The sequence below is a fragment of the Aricia agestis genome, chromosome 3 (genome assembly GCF_905147365.1).
Source record: "Aricia agestis chromosome 3, ilAriAges1.1, whole genome shotgun sequence".
Taxonomy (NCBI): Eukaryota; Metazoa; Arthropoda; class Insecta; order Lepidoptera; family Lycaenidae; genus Aricia; species Aricia agestis.
Genome location: NC_056408.1, coordinates 8,161,261 through 8,178,316, shown reverse-complemented (window position 1 = coordinate 8,178,316; position 17,056 = coordinate 8,161,261). Strand labels below are relative to the sequence as shown.

Here is a 17,056-nt window from a genome sequence, read left to right as displayed (position 1 = left end):
GCCTTCAAATAATCTGCTGTTAAACTGAAAGCAGTCTCCCGATTACAGTTTCTAATTTTCTCCTACCGCGGGCCCGAGACCTGTCGACACATCTTTTGACACTAACTAGCGTTATTATGCTAGGAATAGCTGTAGGTAATGAAATTTCTCGATAATAAATGCGTTTAAAATTCCTTGCGTCGGCGCGTGAGAAAAAGGCACGAGAAATATTATTCACGGTTTCTGAAACTCATAAAAGTTGACCTAAGTCTAGGTCTTGTAGAGCTTTCTCTGAATTGTTGAGCGGAATTAGCTCTGACTCAAAAGATTGCGACAGTTGAATGACTTGAGTAGCCAAACTTTTTCGACGACAAAGTTTTTGGTCCTATAGAAAAGTAAAGTTCTCACGAATAGAGCTTTTTGACTCTTTTCTGTAGTGTGAAGATTCAACCTTTATTTATGATTAGTTTTACTATTAGAGAAGAGAGTAGTCTTAATTAAGATATCGTTATTTTTTTCCAGAACGAATTGAATTTGAAGAGCACAAGTTTTGCTTTTTCCCGAAGAATTCACTCGTAATTAAAGAAATGCGTATCGTCGTAAAAAACGTCGTTAGGAAATACCGTGCGTGACTTCGAACAGGTCAAACTAAATTTTTCTCTTCGGAATTCTATGAAGAATCAGCAATTTGCTTAATTTCATCAGGGGAATCGAACGTCATAATATTTATCTATAGGTCTTTTGAAAACGTTTTCTAAAAGGTATACCTAAAGGTATACTAGTAAGGACATATTATTTGAGGTAGTTTAATGGCGTCGTTATTGTAATAGCTCATTCGATAACATGTTGACTTTACTGGATCCTAAGTACTAACATTCAGTAGGGCACTTAGTATGTATGACAAACTTTTATTATAGTAGCAAATAAGCAACCAAATAAGTATATGCGGGCAATAAACGGCATAGAAATACTAAGGTATGTTAAAGTTCTAATTACAGAATAATATGACAGCAGACAGCACACCTGCCTAGATAGAGTAATTGCCTCCATGTGTTTTCTACGTATGTTATTAAAATTTGACCTTGAATTGTAATATAGAATGTAGACACTACACAGTGAGAAGGTGATAAAGCTAACGGTTTGGTCTTTGGAATAAAGAATTAAAAAAAATATTTTGTATTTACTAATTTAATTTGTAAAAAAAACTATTATCCTTATCTACCAACATGCTCTCATAGATTAAGCTTAGTGACGTAAGGATCGTCTGAAATCGAAAGCTCATTTCGACAATAATGAGTGGTTAATGCGGGGGTAAAAATAAAAGAGTACGTGCGTACGGGTTGGTACTTTCTATTTTTAATCGAATAGAGAGGAGGCGCCGGCGCTTACAGCCTCCGCGGCCGTGCAGCTCTATGCGCATTCCGTCAATGCGCCTCAGGCTGCGCGTACGCACGCGACGTAAACACTAAACAGTACCCTCGTAAATAAAGCCGGGCGGTGACCGTTGTGGAATGTTCTGATTGATCCCGACTATAAACAGCAACCCTGGGTCTATACAAAGGATACAAGACGATGGGGGTGGTTAGGCGGAAGAAACGTGAGTGTTTTGTTTTCTGTGCTATTTTTGTAGTGGTTTTAGTAGGTTCAGTGTTCGTTTTGGTTAGATTTGTTTGTTTTTTGTGTAGGTACATCTTATATTGAAAAGTTGGAAACTTTTGTTATTGTGTTAGCCATAGTTAAATAAATAACTAATAAGTAATTAAAAATAGTATCTATACGTGGAATATAGATTTGCTAAAAGCTACAATCTTTATCTGTTCGATCTGATAATTCCTTGTAAGAGCTTTTTTTAATATTTGTCTTATAAATATTTTTTGAATATTCCTGAACGGTTGAGAGTATGAGAAATTTTATAAGCTGTTGCAGGCGTCAGCTGTCGTATGGAAGAACAGCTGGTAGGCTTTAGTCATATTGGCGATTCATAATGTTACATCCCCATAATTTGAGCTTTTAACATGTGCTCGAAAATTAAACCAAAATTTCATCGTGATGCTTAGAAAATTCTTAGGTATAATCAAATTCGTATTATTAATTTGTAAATTATGGAATGATTAATGAATATTCATAAAACTGTAGACGTTAATGGAAAAGTTTATTGAGGTAGGCCTATATCCACAGATTACATGCAAATTGAAACAATCTGAATTCGCCGCTAAAAGTGAAACTACAAAATGGTTCGTTGCTTAATTGGTAAGAAGTTATGTTTTTATGTTGGTGAATAAACATTGGTTTGTATGTGAAGGTTAAACGCTTGTGTGATGCGGTCATCGAGTGCGCATAATAGTCGAATATTACGTTGTTTTTCGTAACTTTTTTGCCCACGGTACGGAGTACTATTATAATATATTCTGTGCCCATGGGTTCGTGGTTTGGGCATTTTGTACGTCGCGTCAACAGAAAATAAACGGTGGGCATACTAGAACCTTTGTAGGCTTTTGCTGGGATTCCGTAGATCAGTGGCTTATTTGATCTAATATTTTATTTCTGTTTTGTATAAAACTACGTACTTACATATTATTTAAGGGGGCGACTAACCCTAAAGTGTCGATTTTATATTCATTTTTATACTCGAAAATAAGCCCCGAATTGTTTCATTTTCTAAAATTAGATACTAAGTACATTATATTTCCGAGAATTCGATCTGAGCAGAAACACGATATCTTAAAATTTTCTAGACAAAAAAAAATCACAAAAATGCATCAAATTTTCACGAATTTTTCATTCAGTGCCATAACCGTGAATTGAACTAAGTTAATATTTTAACACATTGCATAAAATTCTATCATTGAGAGATCGACCTAGCGGATTTTTAAAATGTTGTATATTTATGGAGTTATTGAGAAAAAACTAATTTGACGATGAATCCGCGTCGTCCTTTTTCACCCGGCATATGGAAGACGGGCGTGAGTGTGAAGAGTGAAGGACGATGTTTGATTGTTTGGGTTAGTCGCCCTCTTAAGTCCATATTACTAGCTCTAAAAATACGACAAATTATTTGCCGAAATTAAGATGTCTAAAAAGTAGTGAGTCTAATCACTAATGTAAGTATTATATTTCAAGTTAATTAATTTTGATTAAATGTTAATTGCTACTAGAAAGCAAAGACTCTAAGAGTTTCCGCTGTGTAGGTGTACCTATACAGACATTTAAAATTTAAGTAAAATTTTGCTTTAATTTGTATATTTTATTAAAGCATGTAAAAGTGAAAGTAAACGCATAATAATTGTACCTTTACATGTATTTTAGAGCTAGCTCTGAAACTTGTGAAAACTTAGCAGTTAGCACGTAATAACTAAAATATATGACTATAGGAACCACTGCTTGCTTAATGCTTATGTTTTGAATATATTATAGTACAGACTTACATACCTTAGGGTTTTCCTCTCATGACAAACTTACCTTCGCTAATACTGCATCGTTTAGAATTATTTTACCTATGACCTGATCTTTATGAAAATTACTTAAGGATCATAATCTTAGAAACCCAGTAGTAAAATAACTTTGGCCTAATATATTTCCTTATTATTTTCATAACAAAAATTTAAAGTGATTGTTCAACAAGCATTTGTAAATTGTTAGGAATTTATTGAGCTTATACGAGGATAAATTGTCCAAATGGCAAATATTGATATAATGATGTATTATCTAAATATAGCCTATTGTGTGTAAAGCAGAACAAAACAAACAAACCTTGGTGTAGGTGCCAATTGGTTAGTACAAAGGTGTTATAGGTACTGATCTATGTACCATCAGTAATCCAGTAGCTACATTACGTACTACGTTATATGACTTACTTGAAGATTTGAAGGTTTATGGTACTTGAGTGCCCAAAAAGGCCAACAAGTAGGTAGTGTCTGAGCAAAGTCGTCCTCATCTTGGGCCTCCTTCGGCCTAAATAATCGGATAAACCGTCGGCTTTGGCCGAAAGTAATACATAATTGTGTAATCGAAGGCGTCGGCTGCGGCCAGAAAGAAAACTTTCTGCAAACTGTCTATTCGCTTTGTCTTGTCTCCTTGATAAAAAAATACCGATGAACCTTTTACTTGAACTTCAAAGTTACAACTTCACTACAATCTGCGTATGCAAATAATAATAAAATATTATTTACTACCAAAATACTTGTATTATTGATAATATTCATCTAGCTAAGCTGCTGCTACTCTAACTCGCGTTATTTACGCGTATGCTTACGACTAGAGATGTCACGAGTATTCGGCAACTATTCGGTATTCGGCCGAATAATACGTACTATTCGCTCAAATACCGAATACCAAACCATGTTAAAAAACACGTTATATTCCTCAAAATTATGCATTTATTTCCAAATTACAAAACTTTGGTAATTAAAATTGATCAGTGATAAGTTGTGATGATTAAAAACAAACTTTTCAGAATTTTTTGGTAGCAAACGATTAGATACGCTTTTCATCGTAAATGTTACCAGCCTTAAATTACCTCTCGCTATACACGCTACTTCCAGGAGATAAACTTTGGCAAATTTTGAAAGGTTTGGATATTGTTTCTCGTTTGCTAATTACCACTTGTAAGGATCGGCCTTCCGATCTAGATAAACTGTTTTCAAATTAAAATCCAACTCGTTTGACGCAAATGACTCTTTGAAAACGCAACGAGGAAAACAGTTGCGACTTGTCTTAATCCAGCTACCGCGCCCCCGAAAAGTATATAGTATATTTATTTAATATATAGTATTTCGTGCCGAATATTCGGCGACCGAATATTCGGCGCTTCGGCCGACTACGTTGCCGACTATTCGGTATTCGGCCAATTCACTATTCGTGGCATCCCTACTTACGACCCTTACTTGAAATATTCTTTATTGTGCACACTTATAAAGATACAAATTAAGGAGTACAAGAAAAAGGACAAAATATTCAGGTGTCACAATGGCGGCCTTATTACTAGGTAGCAATCTCTTCCAGTAGTCTTAATAATTTAAAGTGTAATTTAACTCACAACAAATGCATGGATTATGATTAAGTATTATTTTTACAGATAGCTAAATAATTTACTTGTTGATTTATAAAAAGATTTTTACTCTTTTCTTTATTATAGAACTCTTAGAGATTCGTCACGGGCCACGGCTGCCATTTCAAATGGAATAGGCTTATAACTTCGCTGACCTCAGTACCATCAATCTCAATAAAATTTCTCCTAGGATCATTCGTTTCGCTGCGTATCGTATAAGCTACCGTATCTTGTACGTATTTTATTGCTTATAGATCTTCACATATCAAACTTTATGGATATAAGTTATGTATGACATTCGGAATTATTAGTTTATTATAGTTTCGTGTAGAATTCTAAATTTAAGTAATATATCTACCGTGCAGCGTATAAGATGTGAGTTTTAACAAATAAACCTGAAATAAAAAATCGGCCAAGTGCGAGTCGGACTCGCGCACGAAGGGTCCCGTACTGTTATAGAGCAAACATAGACCAAAAATTGTGTTTTTGTATGGGAGCCCCCCTTCTTTTTTTATTTTAATATTATTCTTAAATATTGAAGTAAACATATTATAATTAAGGCCTTTGTGAAAATATCAAGTGCCTACCTGTTGCCATTATTGATATTTGATATCTAGCAAAAAAGACCAAAAAAATCACGTTTGTTGTATGGGCGCTCTTTAAATATTAATTTTATTTTGTTTTTAGTATTTGTTGTTATAGCGGTAACAGATATACACAATCTGTGAAAATTTCAGAACTCTAGCCATAGCGGTTCTTGAGATACAGCCTGGAGACAGACGGACATCTTATGAATAGGGTCCCGTTTTTACCCGTTGGGTACAGAAACCTAAAAAAGTAAACACAACTGAAGTTACAAATGTACTTCAATCGTATGGTTTAACAAGAAAGGGTAAAAGAAAATGTGCAGTCGCATTGCTCCCTCACAGACGGATACGAATAACGAAGACATATTATTATTCTTTCTGTTTCTTCTCTAACCTATAATAAAATATTTTCTTCTATGTCCCTTCGCCTCGTACAGTCACAATTTTTGTAACGCATATCTGACCATCTGCATCATGGTCCCCATGTCTAGCACGTGTTTAAATATTTACGACTACATAGTTACTATTTGCTTGGGACTGCGGTAGTCTTATGTGACAAAACCAATAAGAACACCTTCACGTAAACTTTTTTCTACTTGTTCATTATTCTAAAGCCCTCTTATTAGGACAACATTTACAGTTAAATCATGGACAAATTTAGACATTCTCGTTAGTCGTTACTCGTGGTTTGTAACGTAATCTTAATATTCTGTTATCTAAATGTTGCCCAGAAATACCGTCACGAAGGCACGACTCCGCGCCCGCGGTAACTGTCAAATCGAGAAGGGCCTCATAATTAGTAGGTGCTAAATAATATTCGCTTTCACCTGTCGGTCAATTATCCTAGTGTAATAAGATTTCCGTCCGTCTGATAAACTGGAGTCACGAGTCTCTATCACGAGGCAGGGACAATGGTATACATGGTGGGAGTGAAAGTAGCGATTGGCCATTGTTAAGGATACGGATGCGACGATTCTGGACCACTTGATTTCACTGTCGTATCCATTTATCTCGTCGGATTGTCGTGTGAACGTTACCCGTTCGTATATTCTTTTTCAATGTCATGATGTCGACCCCTGTTATGAACCGCAAAAGTTGCAAGAATGTCTTTAATATGATTTTTCTCAGCTCTGCTCTTTTGTACAATAAACTATTGAATTAATAATTTCTTCCTGCCACATTTATTGCAACGGAAGCCCCAGATTCTTGAATACCTATAATATCTAAATTGCGGAACCATTATATTAGAATCCGCAATTTGTAATAATATTCGCGGTCACATCACTCGTTGGATATTTAGAGCATTATGTAGTTTAATATGGCGCATCGCATTGTCTTGCAACTGTCACGGGGTCACCAATTACTGGACATGTGGAGCACGCAACAATGAATCGCCAAGGGAGGAGACCTTATTAATTGCATTGACCTTAAACGGAGACCTAATTGTCAATGCCATGTTGCACGTTGATAGGTGACATCGCTTGTGGCGATTCTTATGATTTGCCAAGGGCAGGTAGCACTATTTTACGATGAAGGCAAGAGAGTGAAGGCATCGCCCGTATCATTAGTCGTTTCCTCAATATTCTCTCCACTCGATTCAACCTCAATCCTCAAAAATTATGTCATTTGTTTTACAAAACGTCATCATTTTTAAGGATCGCTGTTCGAGTCGAGCGTAGGAAATCTCGAAAAAACGACAAAAATAAAAAGCGCGGCGCCTAGTAAAAAAAGTAATTAATATGGTTGTAGCCAAAAGGAGAGAGGTAGAATCCTTATGGATCCTTATACCCGGCTCATAAGGATTATGTCGGTTTTTACAGGGAATGTCGACACCAGTTAGATATTATGGTTATGTCGCCGTAGACTGGTTGACAACAGCTATGATCACTTATGGAGCCTGCCCATAGTTCAACCCTCCACATAGCTTATGCTTCGAGAGGTTGATGTTTCCTATTGAAAATGACTAAAATTATTGGAGATTTAAGTAAACCCTGATTGATCACTTACATATACAGCTTTACCGAGCTTACCTATAGTTTCAAGAGTTATCAACCGTCCACAAAGCTCATGCTCCAAGAATTTGAAAATGACCAAAATTATTGGAGATTTAAGTAAACCCTCATTGAATATGACTCTTTCTCAATGAAGGTGTAAAATGTTGCAAATTCCACCGTATCAAGTGCACGTGGATCGTGTTTCAATGCTTTCCCTTGATTCGAAGTGGAGACGTAACCGCTACCTTCACAGACCGCAATGTCAGCGAGGCCTCGCCTCATTTAACTTGACACACTGCGATTAGCATATTATCATGGGAAAATTTGTCCTAGACACGACTAGAATATTCCAATACTACGATTATCACTTAGTACCGAGTCTTCGCAGTAGATATGTAAAAGAGAGACAAATTTTAGTAACAAAATGTCAGAGTTTCTTGACCAGAGTTCGATTTTTTTCCGTAGAAGGTTTATCCTAGGAGTAGCTTCTCTCGGAAGTGGAATACACAAGAAAGACAAATCAAAAATGTATCTGTCTCGGGGGTACCCCGAGACAGATACAGAAAATTATCTAGCTAGGTATCCCCGATACCTAGCTAGATAATTTTCTGTACCCCAATACCTACCCAGTACACACAAACTTGATGGAAACAATTGCAGCCGTTGACTAGAATAAAATTGTATATTACAGGTTTGTCTCGTTTAACCTTTAGCCACTGTATCACCAAGAAATTTGTCGTCACCAAATAGTTGCAATAGTCCAATAACAGAAAGTATTTTGATTGTACTACTCCGCATAACATAGCGAACAATGACGTCGTAAAATGCGTTTGCTAAAGTATTGTCTGCCTTAGAAGATTTATCTTCGGAACGAAATGCCTGTGTCGATGTGCATCCATTGCATAGACGATTTCTCATTCTGAATCGTGAAGTTCATCTTACTTTGATGAATGCATGTAATTTAAAGTTGTGGTAGAGCGATAAATATAATAGTGTTGTCGCCTTCAACTATGTTCTTTGTCGCACAGAAACCGTACATTTTTCTAGCATACTGATTACTGCATAACTATCTCGGGACTCCAAGTATGTCCATACCAAATTAAATGTTAAAGAGGCTACAAATACACATTTTGGCTTTTTAAATATTATACTATGAAAGTATAGGTAATATTATGCATTCAGAAATATAATAAAAATATTAGGAACACACACAATTATTAATAATTATTGATAGGCATGATAATATATTGACTAATTGTGTAAATAACTTATTCATCTGCCGTGTAATATTTACATGAACAGTTGTTTTGTAGCTCGACGTGAGCACGTGACACATAACATTGTATGATAATATGATGTGACATTAGTTTCCAAGAGTAACATTAGTTATCAAACTAACAAATAGCTGATACTCCAGCATAAACAGGCGAGCTTTGAATGTAATGGAAAGCGTGACCACCAAGCTTTTCTCGGTGTTCTGTTTAATAACTTTTTATTGTTATTAGCGTTTGATTCTTGTCTATAATTTGTAAAATTGCTTTCGGTACAGTTATCGAGAACCCTTTATTTACGGTGAAAGCGTGATGTTATTCGGTACTTGTTGCCTGTCAATATTAACCTAATATCGGCCGGCCAATCTGTTAAACAATTTAAACTCTTTGAGCGTCGAGCTTGGAGTGAAATAGTTTGAAAGCTTTTATTGAGAGTTGATCATAGACGTATAATAATAGACTTGGTATGTGACAAAAAGCGTACTGAAAGGAGTATTTTGGGTTCTATTTAAAATTCCCTAAGGCTTGATATTCACATTGATGGCTTTTGTTTTTGCAAGAAGATTCATTCCGCCTTGCCCTATTCTAAGGTAATATTTGGAGTCGTCTATTTATTGTAGTAAAGTATTTCAAAATTAGCAGCCTTATTTCTTTCACAAGATATCTTAATTTGAACTTAACTTAGCGGACATTTGTAAATACTTAAATAAACTGTTCTTCTTGTTGTTCACTGTAGGTATTCGGTAACTTCTCTCGGAGAATTTCCGACTTATATTTTAAGTTATCTTAATTAATTTTATAAAGTTTTTATCAACATTTTATGGACAGCGCATCATAAAATGATGTACTTTATATTAATAAACTGGCGAGACGAATAATAATTTATTGTGAACAAAACAACTCTCTCTTTATGAAACTTATGCATAATCCAGATGTTTCTTAAAATAATTAAATGAAATAATGAATAGTAAATACATATTGACAATAGGTTTGCTTTTTGGGCTAATAGGTAATAAAAATCTCTAGTCATTCCTATACACTTTACATTTTTAGCATCAAGTTGGAACAGAATGATTTCTACCTGTATTTACTACATCGTCATAGTAATAGACAATGGTATAATTAATCAAAATCGTAACCTATTCGTTTGTGCCAAAAGTGAAACATTTATTACGGCGACGAGAACATTAAAACTATACACCATTAATAATAATGATGCAACTTTCGCAAAGTTTTTTTCTGAGAAAGTCTTAACTGGTCCTAATGACTAACTACTGCATACTGTTCACTCTGAACTCTAATGAATAAGGAAAAAGTGTAGATGATACTGTCAACCATTCTCAAAGTGTGCTCCGCGGAGCCCTGGGGGCTGGGGCTATGCAAAGCACTTGCAGTAGCTCCGCCAGAATCTCGAGGAGCCTCTACAAATTAACGAGAGTACTAGTAATAATGAGTAAAATCAGCGTTGCCAGACGTCCCAATTTTGGCGGGACGTCCCGATTTTTTCATCAAAATTAAATGTCCCGCGCGGGACAGACTCAGTCCCGCTTTTCGGGGGAAAGCCCGAACCGAAGAAAGACCTGTGCGTGATGAAGATAAGTGTGTGGGGGCGTAGAGGGGTGGATTTTCTTTGGTTACTTTTGCTATCTATTGTCACGTAAACGTTATTTTAACGCAAATAAAAAGATAAAAATTCAAAAAATGTTTGATTATCTTTTTTTACTTTGTCCCGCTTTTGCCTGAAGAATCCCGCTTTTTCAATCAGAAAGTTCCAAATTACCCAGGTTCTGTTCTTGTGTGTTATCATCCAGGTACTTATACATTAACTGCCATCTACAAAAATTTTATTGCTCTCAAATTGTAACTTCTCATAATTATATAGTTAAATGGGTAACGATAATAAAAAATGTTAATGATTTAAGATTTTAGATTATTCGATTGTTTTACTTATGAATTATTTACTTAATAAAAATTCCAGCACCTTTCTGAATATTTTCTAAAGCTTATACGAGTTAATATTACTTCATGAATATTCACACATTGAGATTCTGATACTTTTACATTTTTAGAGAAACAAATGTAAGGGTATATGTATAACACAACATGTACAACTTTTGTTCAGAACTTAACAAAGTTCTCAACAAAAGTTATATTACTGACATACTTATCACTGAGAAAAAAGTTTTAACTAAAATTGTGGTTAACATGTAGGTAACTGCTAAGATAATATTCATTTGTTTATAAAAAAAAACAGTAGCATAAATCGACAAATATACAGTATTTAACATAAATCGAAATTAGACAGTAGAGTTTATTGGCGTATGCGTAAGCGCACCTTTCTCCGTCATTCACTCTGTGGTTGGAGTCGTGGGAAATAGCCTGACTTTACATCACGCCCTATACCTTCATATATTGAGGTTTGAAATAGCCTATTGTATACAGAAACTTTATGATGTTATAAAAAACTTGAGTGTCAAGGGACACCCGAATGGGATGAAGTTATTTTTTATGTTCAAAAAACCTGTACTTATACATAATATATGTACACTCAAAAAAAATAATAAAAAATCCATCTATTGATGCCCAGGAACACTAACAACGCGTGGCTGTTTATTTAAAAAAAAACGCTATCTAGTTGACGCACAGGAATACTCACTATCAACGCCCTCTGCCCCTAACATGCAGGTGCTAAAAAGTGTCGAGGTCAAATCAAGGTCAAATATCGGTCTGTCTAGCCTTCAGATTTACGCCGAACGCGCGATAAGGAACTTCGTTCCAATAATGTATAGGAAAATTTTCATATTAATTTTATGTTCTTCGAAATGGGTACAAATATTTCATTTATTATGTAAAAGTGGAAGTTTTTTGTTTTTCGATAATGGAGCCTCTACAGACATGTATTTATGCATTCAAATTTATGCGTTCTTCAAAATCGTTTTACATCTTTCTATATTGAATTTATTATACAATAACTTATCTTAACTGCATTTATGCTTCTATCTTAAATACCCATGAAAATTGGTATTTAAAGCTGCTATAGAATATAATATAGGTCAATAGCAGCTCAAAAACCATTTTAATCGTTTTTTGAGCTGCCATTGACCGTTTGAAAACTTTTTAGTACCGATAACCGGTTGACTGTTTAAAAACAGTTCATATAACAAAATTCTCGCCCTCAAAGTTTAGATAATTAAGTACTTAAACGATTAGCTAATGGATGCAACTTCTAAATATAGGACTTATTTAGCAGTAAGTTTATACCTTAGATATACGAGTATTTTAGCAATAATACAACTTAAGACATTTTCTCGAAAATATATTTATTTACAATTTCATTTTAATTTTTTACCATTTTTGGTAAAAATATAAAAGTTAAACACCACAATAACCCAATGTTATCTTTCTTTCCAGGCGAATCAGTATCTGAGCGCGCCGACAGCGAGGCTCGTATATTGAACGAGCAGCGATGCATAGAAGTACGCATCGCGCGGTCGTCCGGCGGGCTCGGGCTCAGCATAGCCGGCGGCCGCGGCTCCACCCCCTTCATAGGCGACGACGACGGCATCTTTATATCGCGGGTCACGCCCAACGGACCCGCATACAATGCTGGACTCAGGGTATGTGTTGTAATAGGTTACTCTAAGGGTGTTTACACATCCTAACGACCAGCAAATAGCAATGGATTAAAGTCTGTAAAGCGCGGTCGTCCAGTAGGCTGGGGCTAACATCTCCCCACTTTTCCCAGGTTGGTGACAAAGTGTTGGCGGTGAACGGTACGTCAGTGGTGGATGTGGACCACTACTACGCCGTCGAAGTGCTCAAAGCCAGCGGTGCAGTACTCACTCTAGTGATCACCAGAGAATCACCTACATCCACCAGGTATAGTATGGTTTTGTAATAGGTACAAGTTCGTCTTTTGAATCAGCTCTATTTGACTATTTTGAAAAAGCCAGAATACGCGCTAATAACATTCCTGCGCAAACGAATAAGTGAAGTAGCGATGGGTCAATAATGTCTTCCTACTTTTTCGACCGGATTAAAACACATTATTGTATGTTTCTAGACTTTAGAGATATACCCCCTTACTAATAAACGTTGTATAAGCTTTGAATAGTTATACAGTGTTTTGTTCCTGTCACACAAGTGACATTTTTAATTGGATTGAAGGAGACAAAACACTGTATAACTATTCAAAGCTTATACAGCGTTTATTAGTAAGGGGGATAATATTTATGTTGATAGTTGTTATATTCGGATGTTCTTGAGTCTTGAATAAATGATAACATAATATAATTCTGCATAAGTCAAACAATAGTTTTATCAGCTGAATACATCGTGATTGTATTGTTTCAGAACACACAGCCGGGCGCCGAGCGGCGCGAGTCATCATTCCGTGTCCAGCACCACAGACACTATTTCCACGTTGGAAAATGGACAGGTACGATACTACCAAAATTGGTTAATTAAAAAGTCCAACTTCCGCTAGCCCAACTTAATCGTTAAAAAAGAATGACTTTCGAAAGATAAACACTTACTTTATACAAAATATAATTAAAACACATAGAAAACACGATATCGAATGCACAGTCCCTAACCTAAACCCAGACTAAAGCTAGTGGGCCTTCAATGTTTGTAAAACTATCGAAATTCGAAATTTAAACAGGCTATTATGCGTTTGTCTTTCGTGTTTGTAGATAATCTAGCAAATTCTAGATTCGTTTCATATTTCATAAACATTTATTTAAAACTCTACTTTCAAATTTCAGATACCGACCGGTCGCGGGGTGCCGATGAAGCCGCTCATCATCAGCAACCAGTACGCGGAGGAGTACGAGCCAGAACAGAAGGAGCCAGTGGTAACCCAGGTGGTGCAGACTGCTGCGCCGACGCCGGCGCCAACGTTCCAGAGGTTACAGGCGTCGCCGCCGCCCGCCACACAGCCTTATGTCCCACCGGGTAAATCTATATTTATATTGTAAATATGAAGAGTTTTATTGTTCGAACGAACTAAGGAAGTGATGGTTTGTTTTTTTTTTTGCCGCAATACACGAACTGTTTGAGCGATTCGTGTATTGCGAATATAACTGAAAAACGCAGATCGCCTTGCGGCAACCGTATCTTGTAGTCGGTTCTCGACTGCAAGATACGGTTTGTCTATGGTCAGCTTCATACTAAATCATACTTTACACTTCCAGTGTACCAACAAAAGGTGTTGGTCCACACGACGCTGATCCGCGACGGGTCTGGTCTCGGGTTCAGCATCGCAGGCGGACGCGGCTCCCCGCCGTACCGCGACGACAGCGACGCGCTGTACGTGTCGCGCGTCTCGCCGCTCGGTGCCGCCGCCAAGGACGGCAAGATGGCGGTCGGCGATCGGCTAGTGTCGGTATGTATCTATACTTCCATATTCATAATTCTATACTTCCATACTAATTGTTATGTGTCTGTCTGTCTGCCTGTCTGTTACCTCCTCACGCCCAAACCGATTTAGCTAAAATTTGGTACGAAGATACTTTGAGTCCCGGGAAAGGACATAGGATACGTTATATCTCGGAAAATGTACTGTTGCCGAGCAATAAACGAATTTTCGTGCAACGTAGTCATCTAGTATGAAAATAATCCTAAACCTTATACAATAAGCCCTGGATTTGCTCAGCAGAATTATTATAATATTATAAAATCTGCCGCTTGACGCCTGTTGCACTGCTGTCACAACTCGCAAGATACATTAGTAATCGCGCGAATAAAAAATTAGCGTTGAATAATATGTTATATTTCGTCTTTGCGTTAAAATACCATGAGTTATATCCATGCACAAGTCAAAACAATGCATGGCTGCTCATGGTATGTTTTACTATTTATCCACTGTCTAAACAGTTCGTGTTTGTTTTGCAGCTATGCGTAGATGACTGTAATCTTACTTCTAATAATTTTCTTGAGTAATTATTGTTACTTAATACTTTGCATTACTTATATGTATATGTGTGTTTTCAGATAAATGGCGTTGACATGGAAAACGCGCCGCATGAAGCTGCAGTCGCCATGTTGACTGGTCACGAGAGATTCGTGAGATTAGTACTGGAGAGAACGATCACATCCGATCAAGGTAACGCAATATTTAATCTTTCGATCAAACTTTTATAATAACAGCATAGTAATGCTGTTATTATAAAAGTTTGATCGCTATTCTTTTATAATAATATATTATTGTAAAGTAATAACTCAATTGTTAAAACATGTAGTCGTTTATTTGTAAGGATATTTATTGAAATGATATAAACAAAGTAGACACCATGGTAACCGTTGTTGACGTTATTGGTGTCACAGATAATGTAATATATATAATATATTTAAATACATAAATAAAAATGTAATTAGTGCAATACATTTTTTTATTTAACGTTTCAGGCGAGTTGCCGTCCCGAAAATCCATATCCGAAGAGATAAAAGAGCTGAAGTCGAGTCACACCAACATCAGCGCCGCGTCGACACCCAAGCCGAGCGCGAACCACGTCCCGCCGGTCGGCAACCACACTACGCGGGTCTCGCACGCTTCACCGCAACCGCACGTGCAAACGGCACAACCGCAACCGAGGCAGCAACCTCCGCAACCGACTTATGCACCCATCACAAAACAAACACAACCACAGACCCAAACTTTCGCACCAGCCGCACCGCAACCCGCACCGAGAAAACTCAGTCAAACGAACGGAACGGTAAGGGAACCGAGGGCTTTTCTGTCGCTTAGTAGACGTCCAACGTTTCTCTGAAATACACTGTATATAGAACATAATTTACACCGACTAAAATTATATAGTTTTAATTGATTATAGACTAACGTTGTACTATATTATCGTAAAGTGTAATTATTATTTGAATATAAGATCTGATGCTTCGAAGTAGGCTCGAAGCGGATAGTTATGTTTCTGATTGTTGACTTCAGGCGGGAACCAAACCGGCAACTAACAGTACGAGCACGCCTCTAACTCCCGGCGCCAATAAATTGCACGGCTCTAGCGACGACGTGTTCGACGATATTCAGGTAAGGCGCTGTCCATACTGCGCTTCACAGGTGGCGGGCGACACGTTCACATACGCTTACTCGAGCTTTCGCTAATTAGTTGCATCTCGTAACCTCACACACGTCCGGAAACGTTCGTCGGCGACGAATATCCCACCCGCCACGTCACTAGATATAGAGCTCATATCTACTGATGATGCGGTACGATATTCGCCGCCGTGCATGCGCCCGGACCTCACCTTTTCAGCTTTCACGGTCGGTTTTCCGTCCTCCCATTGTGAATGTACGCTTGTTATTTTGTGTTGAACATCAGATCCGGGCGACACCGCTCGTCTGAGATCGATAACTGATGCGATGTGAACGTGTTAAAAGCCGGCGCGGCCGCTAACGAACGAGGACTTCCAAGCGATGATACCCGCGCACTTCCTGGGCGGCGCGCGCGCGGAGGAAAGCGTGGCGGAGGGGGGGACGGGCGTGAGCGTGACGGTGCGGCGGCCCCGCCCCCCGCCCGCGCTGCCCGCGCCGCCCGCCGCGCCCGGCCGCGTCACTGAGACCATCACCAAGTCGACCTTCACCGAGACCACCGTCACCCGCGTCACCGACAACCGCCTCGTCGCGCCGCTAATCATAGAAGTAAGATATCAGACGAACTGTTTTATTATAGTGTTTGAGACGAGCTACAGCTCGAATAGGAACGGACAGGTTTAAGAAACTGTATGAAAAAAAATCAGGGAGGACCATTTCTAATAGGGACTGGTCTTACTCTCTATAATTATAATAGTTATAGAAACTTTTTGATTGACGCAAAATGCTTACATAAGATAGCGGGCAATTCTTGTCAAACCTGTAACTTCTGCAATAAAATCAAGCTTTTTACCGCTTACTTAAAAATATATTTTAACTTTAACGTGATCTAAAAAATAACCATAAACAGGATTAATTGTGTGTTTTAACGTTCTGTAATTTATGCTGACCACATAATATTGAGTGAGCGCCGTGCGTGCAAAATCTAACGCGTGAAAAAAGTTACATCCACCTAATGTGTTACCAGCGTTATTTAAATTCAATTAACATTTTAATTTTTTTCTTTGAACGTTTACATACTATGGCCGGTTCGGGAAGTAACCCAGTGAGAAGAACCGAGGTAAAAGACTCGC

At 37.5% G+C, this 17,056-nt stretch overlaps 1 protein-coding gene across 23 annotated transcripts in view; it reads left to right on the top strand.

The window, feature by feature from the left end:
- LOC121725279 (protein lap4) overlaps positions 1-17,056 on the top strand; it is a 123,789-nt gene that overhangs the window by 84,648 nt on the left and 22,085 nt on the right. For 20 of the 23 annotated variants that reach the window (XM_042112165.1, XM_042112155.1, XM_042112164.1 and 17 more), the window contains 9 exons: positions 12,290-12,495; positions 12,624-12,757; positions 13,232-13,316; positions 13,645-13,834; positions 14,074-14,264; positions 14,873-14,984; positions 15,287-15,594; positions 15,822-15,920; positions 16,272-16,532. In XM_042112165.1, coding sequence (XP_041968099.1) covers positions 12,290-12,495; positions 12,624-12,757; positions 13,232-13,316; positions 13,645-13,834; positions 14,074-14,264; positions 14,873-14,984; positions 15,287-15,594; positions 15,822-15,920; positions 16,272-16,532 — 1,586 coding nt within the window. The remainder of the gene's footprint in view (positions 1-12,289; positions 12,496-12,623; positions 12,758-13,231; positions 13,317-13,644; positions 13,835-14,073; positions 14,265-14,872; positions 14,985-15,286; positions 15,595-15,821; positions 15,921-16,271; positions 16,533-17,056) is intronic. The other 3 variants (XM_042112168.1, XM_042112156.1, XM_042112151.1) reach the window with 2 other exon arrangements.